Below are 9,702 nucleotides of genomic sequence, written 5' to 3'. Positions count from 1 at the left end.
GGGGGGGGGGTAGGGCGAGAGGGGGGCTGCCTCGCACCTATTGGCTGATCGCCAAGCACCAGGTGAGACAATGAGAAGATCCCACAGTTACTGTCGCTCCATACACGCATGAGCATGGGCTGTGTCGAGACTCATTACATCACAGTACACTGCGAGTGTGTGTTGAACTTCTTTCGCACCTTACGTAGCCAGCCGCGCTAACCGGAGGTGCTGTGTTGGGCTGTATTATTGCTGGGTTGGTGTCGGTGTTGGCTGTAAGGTAGCTGTGTTACTGCCGTGTTGAGTGTTGGGGTGGGCTGTGCAAGGTACTGTGATGACTTCTGTCGCAAATGGCACCAAGAAGTGGACTAACAAAGGCTGCCAGCTGCTCTCAGCCGAAGAGAACCGAGCTCTCTTTGATGTCTTGGGACACAAGTGTGTGGTGAGTAGTGGACCGCATCTGCACGCACACACACACATCCCTTCAGGTAGCCTTGACACACTGTTGGGGAAAGTACTGTTAGCGAGCACCTATGAAGTCCGGTACTTAACACGAGGTACTAGGTGACCAGCACCACGCCCGACCGAATTTATCTCCCCAGTAGCGATGTTGACACACCGCACCAGGTACTCTATTTGAAGCCGAGTCGACCTAGGAGAGGCCCAGGACCGGTTCAGATAATCGCCACTGGTGTTGGCCGTGAGCGGGAATCGAACCCGGGTAGCCAGGTTCTTGGCGCAGCGTAGCGCTAATCGCGACTTTACCCCGTACCCCACTGGTCAACTACCACACTTCAGGCCACACCAACACTCGCTCACCATGCCCGAAGGTCACAACAAACTCAACTATTCACTCACTCACACAAGTCAATCACTCAATAACCCATCCACTCGCCTATCCACTCATTCACTCATAAAGTTACTACCTCAATTGCTCGCTCACTGACTCACCCATCCACTCACTACTACACTGTAGGTCACCTTATACTTTTTGGTTCTTTCGGTAAAGTCACGTAGTTAATAATAAAATAAAACAAATCACGACGTTTCGATCGCAACACAAGCGGTCGTCATAAGGCAAGTTGCAAAAAGTTGCCTGATGACGACCACTTGTGTTGCGATCGAACCGTGGTGATTTATTTTATTTTATTTCTACCTACGTGACTTTACGGAAAGAACCAAAGAGTATGGAATCCCGCAGTCACGAAAGCTTAAAATCAAGAGGTCACCTTATATTTGTAATCCCTCCCTCGAACTGTTCCACTCTGGAAATAAAGATATAGAATTCCCTACTACCATCATCGTCGTCTCGCCCCCCTCCCCACCAATCTCTTACACCAATACATAAATAACCCCGTTCAATTCTTGATACGTGTTAGACTCGCATCACTTCACAACTTGGATAATAGTGCCGTTTGTTCCTGGGAGCTTGACCATTTGGGCCTGTGCCACTCACTGCAGCGATGGAATGACACGTCACTTTACCTAGTTGAACAATCGTACAATAATACTGTACTTGTCAAACAGCTCATGCCACGTGGATGACGACTTAACATCACGCACTGCTATACTTTTAAACAAGATTTACATAATCTCATTTTCCGACATTCCTAGCATGCAAATCACTCTGTTAGCTGCCCGTGGGGCCGGGATATTTGCGAGAGCTGAGCACGGGACCAGTCATTAGCGTTCTGGTGATTATTGTGAGGAATATTTTACTTCGAAACTCGGACCCATGTCTAACAGGGAGGGTCCTTGCCCATGATAAACATCGAGCAGTGCGCCAGAGCATCGGTTCGAGCGAGTAAGTCTGCTGATGAGACCCTGAATGAGGCTGGAAATGTCCTCTTTCAAAAGGTCGTGTGGCTGATGTTTATGTGTAAAAACAAAACTCTAATTTTGTTGTGCTTGGTTATCGTATTACGTATATTCTCCACATCGACGCTCACAATTATATTGTGGTAATGCGCCACCGTGGTATTTCAACGCCGCTCGTGCTGAGAGAGACCAGGCCCCCACCATAGGAATATGGAATTTCCACCACAGGTTTAGGGCTGACAAAAACTAACTGTCCACCCCGCGGCTTGGGGCGTGGAGTCGCCTAGATCACTTGTGACACTCTGTGAATACTACAGTTTAAGTTGGGCTTTGAACACGAGTGCTTTATATGGCACTGCTGAGCCCATGAAAAACTAAACTATTTTATATTTTGCCAGGTAAATCCCACTGAGTTATATAGCTTTTTTTCCGAATCGACCTGGCCAGAAATGATGGCTCAACAACGTGGCTTATCATGTGGAAATTAATGTCAAGCCAAATACTCTAAATGCATGTTTCTAAATGCGGAGGGAAAAACCGGAGTGCCTGGGGGAAAAATCCACGCGACCACGGGGAGAGAGACACGCAGACTCAAATTATGCAGGCGCCAGGGTCGGGATCGAACACACGAACTCCTCCATACCGGGCGACGTGGTTAACATATCGCCATCATCCGTTCTGGAATGTAATCACGGTGTGAGGGAATGTGACTAATGCAAGCCTCGTTCTCTACACTTGGTCAGATGAAGCTGTCTCTCTGGCCAGATCATTGTGGAATGGGCCTGGTTTCTCCCAGTGGATCTGATCTAGTGATGTCAATTCCACATTGGTATGACAGTCGAAGCATTTATATCTGCAGAGTGACCTCTAGTGTTCCATAACAAATTAGATGAGCCGATAATGTCTCCTTCACAAATCCATCTGTCCAGGTTAAAATCATGAAGTATTACACAGACATATTCTATGGGAATTTCGGTAGAGCCATGTAGATAGAAAAATGATTTTAAAAAATATCACGACGTTTCCATCGCAACACAAGCAATCGCCTTCAGGTGAGAAGACGATTGCTTGATATGTTTATTATTTTTCTATCTACGTGGCTTTACCGAAAGACCCATAGAATATGTATTCCTGCAGTCACGAAAGCTTAAGTCAAGATATTACACAGACAACCCATCGACCTCCCGGGAGTGCACAATTTCAGCAGTTTACTATTTGTGAACTATTTGTCTTTTGTAAACGTGACACACTTTTTTTACTGTTTGGCCGTATCGGGTGGTGGAGGGTAATGACACAATTTCAGCAGCATTGATTCAGTCCAAGCAAACTCTGCTCGTTTTAAATCAATGCTGCTGAAATTATGAGCTGTGTAAAATATATATGTAAGAACCCATGAGTTGTGTAAAGAAAAACTTTCTTTTTATGGGGAGAGACATGTCTGTGGAGGAAGAGGAGGCGTATCGTCTCCTGGTCTGTTTTGTGAATTGCATTCTGCACAGGGACGCTCGTGGTTATCCTGAGTGGTGTGCTATGGAGTGCACCTAGCCTAGCACAAGCCTCGTGGTGACGTTACCGCCACTTCGTGGCGGATGGTAGCTAATATGTGGAGTTAGGGTCTGAAACAAATATCTAACATAATGGTCCGAAAACATCCGAAATCCGGAATTGTATAAATGCAAAAACTGGCCCCGAATGCCACTCGCTATCCACAGCAAACACATTCCAGCCTTCCTAAACCCACCAGTGCGATGAGGGCCTCCCCACGCCATAAATTCACCACGCTGGTCAGTACGGGTTTAACGTCTGGACGCCCGATTCGCAAATTCGAAGGAGGCATCATTTACAGCAGCATCACGGCGTCCCACTACCCGTGACGCAATCTCCTGTGGCTCGTCGGCAATCTCGATAGAAATCACAGCTGCTGCTCGATATCATCAGCCGTACGGAGAAGTGCGGGTTAATGAAGGGATGGAGGAGGGGTAGGAGGCGGGCACCAGTTCAAATATCTCTTGCCACCGATGTTAGCCGTAGCCGGAATCGAACTCGGGTCACAGCAGGCTCATCGCAGCACCCAGCTGCCCCCCACTCGCTGGGTGGTTGTTTTGAAGTGATGCTGTGCAGTGCTACGGTCATTTCCTCTTGTATCCCTATTGACAGTTCAGACTCTCGATGGGCTGTTACTGAGCTGTTTTGTGATTTACGCGGATGGGGAGAGAAGTGAAAACCTCTGGCAGCTGGCAACTGGAAACATGTGGCAGGAATTGATTTGTGCCGAGATCTGGTGACGTCATGTTCAGAGTTGTTGCTGTAAACCTCACGGCTCTAATAATTAACCGAGGCTGGGCTGATAGAGACGTCTTGGAGTGTGCCTCCAGTGTGGGCCGGTGGGGACTCGAGTCCCGGTCGAATCCTTGTGCTTGGAAGTGTTGTGTGAGCTCCTTTCGGTAAACGAGTGCGATGGAAAGTGCTATACTTTACGTGACATGGAGAAGTACCGTCACCCGAAACGTCATCCGTTGCATTTAAGGCCACGCTGTGTTGTGATTGACAAATGCTGTCGAGGTTTTGTTGTTAAGTGTACTTGTGTATCACTGCCAATCAGTGACGTAGTGACTACATAATATCATTATTAGCTCAGGTGGTGTGACAATCGGTCAGATGGGGCTCCAATATTTGATTTGTCTCTTACGGTCGCCAAATGTACTGCTCTAATTAAAATCAAAGGTGGAACGTAAATGAAAAGATTTGCATTAAAAAAGTTGTTATTTTACACTGAAAACAAATCTCATGGTGGTTGTCAAGGAGACCTCGACTCGTAGCTTTGGCCACCAGGGGAGGGGGGCAAGGCACCCCCTGCCCCCACGCTCGTTACGCGACCGCTGCCAACGCAGCAGCAGCATCACCAGACAGAATCTGTTCACTTTTGTCGAAGCCGATGATTTGGTGGTGAACGACGCTACCTCTTTGGTTAGCTCCCTCTGTGCTGTGAAGAAGGGGCATCGCCCGAAACGTCGCCAGTTGTAGACTTTTCCACGTCAGGCCACGCACTGTTGTTTGTAGGAGGAGGAGGAGGGGGGGGCTACGGAACTTGTATGTCCGGCTCCGGGAGCGCCCTCCACCCAGGGTGCAGAGACAGGCGTCACCGCATTCCGACTCGGTTCATCAGCATTCGCGTCGCCAGGGTGACATTCAACTCGCGATGCTCTCATCCATGATGGTCGAGATTAAATTATACAACGTAGACAAAATATATAATGGAATTGCCCCCGTCATGGAATGTGGCATTTCCTTCTCTGCCTCATTGTAGACCAACGGCAGATGAGACCCACTCCACAAGTCCCACGACTGCATCGGCCCTACTGCTTGGAGTTTTTTCCCTGCCTCCTTGAGCTTTTGTTCCGTACCTCGTTTTCTACTCGCATCCACTAGTGTCTCTCTCCGCATCCTCCTACCTGTCTCCCTCTACTCCTCATATTCTGCCGACACCGGTGGCATGTCCACAACTCCGGTAATCTCTGGGTCTTTGTTAGTCAGGGTTTCTGTGTGCATCTAAAGTGTCTGTGTGTGCAGCTATGGGTTTGTGTGTGCGTCTATTGGTGTATGTGTGTGTATCCATGGGTCTGTGTGTGGAGAGCGGTAGTGTAGCGGTTAGCGCGCTTAGATACGAACCCAGCGACCCGAGTTCAAATCCCACTCACAGCCAACACCCCCTAGGTCGACTCGGCCTCAAATGAGTACTTGTTGAGGTGTGTAAACATCACCACTAGGGAGACAAAGGCGGCCAGGCGTGGTGTGCCGTTCTGGCCTTTCATATGTGCTCGCTAGCAGCACTTGCCCCAGCAGTCTGTTATAGCTATACAGCGTGTGTCTTTTGTCTGTGTGTGAGTCTATGAATCTCAGTGTGAGTCTGTGGATCTCTGGGTAAGGGAATGGAGCTCTGTGTTATGGTCCGAGTCTCTGTGCGAGTCTGAGCCTATGGGTCTCTAATCTCCGACGGCTTTCTAATTGTTTTTTCTATGTTTCTTCTCAACACAGGCCCAAAACCATCCTAAATGAACTTGCCTTTCCAACTCAATTATTTTTGTAACCTCCCAATGCACCTCCTTTCCCGTAGACACATTCCCAACACCCCCTCGCCCTCATTCCCCAAATCCCCTAACCTAATATTACCAACATTTCCTAACGTCCTTGTCATGCTTCCATTGGCAGCATCTCCCAGCTCCATCGTCCCTAACCCAAGGGATGATGGGCGGAGTTCACCCTCGACCGAGACTTGAACCCGTGACCTTGCAATGGGAGAGTCGAGTGCTCTTCTACAGTCACTTAACAGAGTGGTGATGTTCATCATGTTCATCATGTTCATAATCACTACTCTGTTGAATGAGAAATCACGACGAATGCCATCAACGCGAACCGAACATTGGTCATCAATCTTCCAGTCTCCAGAGCAACAGCGCAAATCACACCAACGGCCATGTTTAAGGTCAGACAATGTGCCAGACAGGCCCCGGGACAAGGATCCTCCAATCGAACATTGAGGGATTCTCTCAGGCAAAGTGCGAGTATCTCGCGATCATAATAAACACACGTAACATTGATGTCCTGACACTCCAAGAAACCCACGTCTTGGATACCCTACATGCCAATCGCTCCCACATCCTTGGATACAACCTCAAAACGAGCCACTACCACCCGAAATATGGCTTGGCCATATACGTGAAGAACATCATCGCATAGTTATATGCCTTCCCACGAACTCAAAAAGAGGCCAGCTACACCACCATCATCAAGATAGGGGAGCTGCGTATCACCAATGTGTATAAAGCCCCTAATAAAAAATGGACAAAGCCAGGACTCCCAAGCACACTAATCCCAGCCCTCTACATTGGTGACTTTAACAACCGCCATACTATGTGGGGCTATGCAGGCGATCAGGCCGACGGTGAAGAACTCACCGACTGGATGTCCACTGAATATCTGCACCTGGTTTTGGATCCCAAGCAGCAATAAACTTTTCCACTCTGCCCGCTGGCAACGCGACTACAACCCGAAACTCACCATGATTACCAAAGGTCAAAGTGGGAGCACACTTCAAGCATCACGCAAAATACTTCTAAGCTTCCCCAAAGTCAACATAGGCCCATCATCACCCACATCAGCATTGAAATCCCCGTGATTCTGTCAAAACGATTACCAAAGTGGAACCTGGTCAAAGCTGACTAGGAACATGATAAGGAGGCTGTAGAGAGAGTGGTGAGTCGAATTCCCGCAACACCAGAATGCTGTCACCGTTTTGTTGACCTCTGTACTGCAGCCGCCAAGAAGAGCATCCCCCGAGGCTTCCTGAAAGAATCCACTCCCTGCTGGACAGAGACCCAGAACCTGCTCCGACAGTACAAAAAGTTGGACAGCCCACAGGTCGCAAAGCCCCTTGCTAGAGTCTTTAGACTTAGCCAGACGCCAATGGTGGATTGAGTGCATTGAAGGCCTGGACTTCACACACTCCAGCCACCATGTATGACCCCTACTACGACACCTGGGAGCTGCCAATCCAACAGAATACTGGACCGCAAGAGTCCTGCCCAACTCTATAGCCTCCAAAGTAGTAGAGAACACAATAGGACCACTTGACAAAAACCTCAAGCGAGAGATCCATTGTCAATTACACCCACCTATTCGCCACAATGCTGCAACCCTCCGGGAAGTCCTGTAAATAGAGGAAAATGGTTGACTACCTATTCACCAGGACCTCAATATTGTCCCTCATGATTGCTTGAAGTCACACAAATCCTTTTGGACCCATGTGCTTAACCTTCAACCGTGCGAGTTCAACCCCAATGAAGCTTGGAGAGCTGAATGGAGTTTAAAATAACTCACAAACACCTTGTGAAAGACCCAATGCAGAATATCCCTAGTTTTGACTTTCCACGAAGCTCATGGTTCACCCTAAACCGCATCCGCACAAACCATGGCAGGTGCGTGTACCTGATGCACAAATCATCATGGTCACCAGTGGCTCGACGGCAATAGCATCATCGCTATCGGACCGTGGCTGTGAGCATCTCGCTGTGGTGAGTGGAGCCGAACCTATGCCCTGTGTCTTGATCCCCCTCCCTCCCCTGCCCCACCCCGGCCCCCCCACAGACGCTGGCCTCGGCCGTGGTGCAGGTGTTTGCGGCGTGGCCAGGCGAGCGGAGCTGGAGGAAGCGCCATTGTGGCGTGGCGTGCGTCGTGCGCGACAGCACCGTGCGCTCACACTTCATCCGCATCTACAGCATCCAGGTCCGGTGGGGGGCACCCCCATGCACCCCCACGCACCCCCACGAACCTCCATGCTCCCCCACGCACCTCCACGTACCTCCATCCACCTCCATACATCCCTACGACACACACCTCCACCCTCCCTCACGCTTCCCCCCCCACGCACCCCCACGCACTCCCACACACCCCCACGCACTCCCACACACCCCCACATGAGCAATGTAGCGCAGCTGCTGTGCGTGCTTGTGGCGACGGTGCTCGTGTGCGATGACGGGGCTCATATCCCATGAAATTCGATTGCATTAACATGCCAATCCTCCTTTGGAGCATTTTTTACCCTGCCTACTTACCAGAGGTCGCAAACGAGTTTTGATTCCTTACCCGTACCCTACCCGAAATGAGGGACTCACGGCCTACCCGTACCCGTACCCGACCGTACCAGGGTCGCAAACGGGTACCCGTACCCGTACCCGGCTGGGTACGGGTAGCCGGGTATCGGGTAGGGTACGGGTATCGGGTACCCGGTTGCGACCTCTGCTACTTACCCTTGGGTGACACCCACTTCAAACCTATATATAGCCTCATGTTGCAAGAGCCCTTTCTTGTTCAGCAGTTCTACAGCTGTATCTTTCTACCTGATGACGATTGCTTGTGTTGCGATCGAAACGTCGTAATTTATAATTTATTTTTTCTACCTACGTAACTTTACCAAAAGAACCAAAGAGTATAATGTATAGTGTTGTTTATATTCTCCACAAAGAAGCTGTTGAATATTTAGAGGCACACATGGTACACAACACAACCGTACAGAGACATGCTCTGCTGCACTGCAGAAGTGTAGATAAGCTGATGGATAACATCACTGCGTGTGGAAAGGTCGGACTTGCGAACGTCTACAGCAAGTGACAGCTCCGCCGGCACCACCACGACCACGCAGGGATGCGGCGCTGTGTGTGGGCAGTTAATTGGTCTGGGAGGATGCATGACGGCGGGACGCGGTGACGTAGTCGTGAACCCGCCAGTGCATTCTCGTCTCAGGATCAGAAGACTCTGCTGGACCAGGAGCTCTACGCGGAGTTCACGTACCGCACCCTAAGGCCGTACTTCCACTGCTTCGTGGCAGACGTGAGTAGCACGCGGCGCACTCGGCCCTCGACCCGGTCCATCGCTCGCAGCAGCTCCTGCTCCAACAAGCTTAGTGGCACCAGTCTCGCCTACATGGCCCCCACACAGCCAGTGGTGGAAATTCCCCGTTCCTATGGTGGGGGGATGACAACAACGGTATTCCCCTGTCCACACGTGTGCACGTGTCCAGTCGGTGTGGTGAACACTTCAAAAACGCCCAGAAGCGTCCCGTACGTCAGGTCGCCTGCTTTAGCATAGACGCCATTGTAGCAGCTCGACTGACCAGTACGCCGCACTGGATGCTGCTGCTGCGGCCGCCGCCGCGTATGACGTGGGAGAGAGATTCCCAGACGGCTGCGGCCAGCGAATGCCGCTCAGCTGGGACGGTGCTGGTTGTGGGTGTGACGAGGTTCAGAATTAGGAATATTTATTTATATTGGAGTCATCCGATGAGCTATACATCTATTTTCACAGATGTCCAGTAGGGGCAAGTCAGAGCACTACAAAAACAAACGATAC

At 50.2% G+C, this 9,702-nt stretch overlaps 1 protein-coding gene across 1 annotated transcript in view; it reads left to right on the top strand.

The window, feature by feature from the left end:
• Positions 1 to 77: 77 nt before the first annotated feature.
• The window catches only part of LOC133355578 (actin nucleation-promoting factor WASL-like), a 34,336-nt gene continuing 24,711 nt past the window's right edge, over positions 78 to 9,702 (top strand). Inside the window, exons 1-3 of the mRNA XM_061572921.1 lie at positions 78 to 421; positions 7,942 to 8,079; positions 9,097 to 9,183. Coding sequence (XP_061428905.1) covers positions 314 to 421; positions 7,942 to 8,079; positions 9,097 to 9,183 — 333 coding nt within the window. The 5' untranslated portion in view covers positions 78 to 313. The remainder of the gene's footprint in view (positions 422 to 7,941; positions 8,080 to 9,096; positions 9,184 to 9,702) is intronic.

The sequence above is a fragment of the Lethenteron reissneri genome, chromosome 51, assembly GCF_015708825.2.
Source record: "Lethenteron reissneri isolate LAM-NWPU_2019-01 chromosome 51, ASM1570882v1, whole genome shotgun sequence".
Classification (NCBI taxonomy): Eukaryota; Metazoa; Chordata; class Hyperoartia; order Petromyzontiformes; family Petromyzontidae; genus Lethenteron; species Lethenteron reissneri.
The sequence above is the reverse complement of the archived record's forward strand: the minus strand, read 5'-3'. Positions and strand labels throughout refer to the sequence as shown.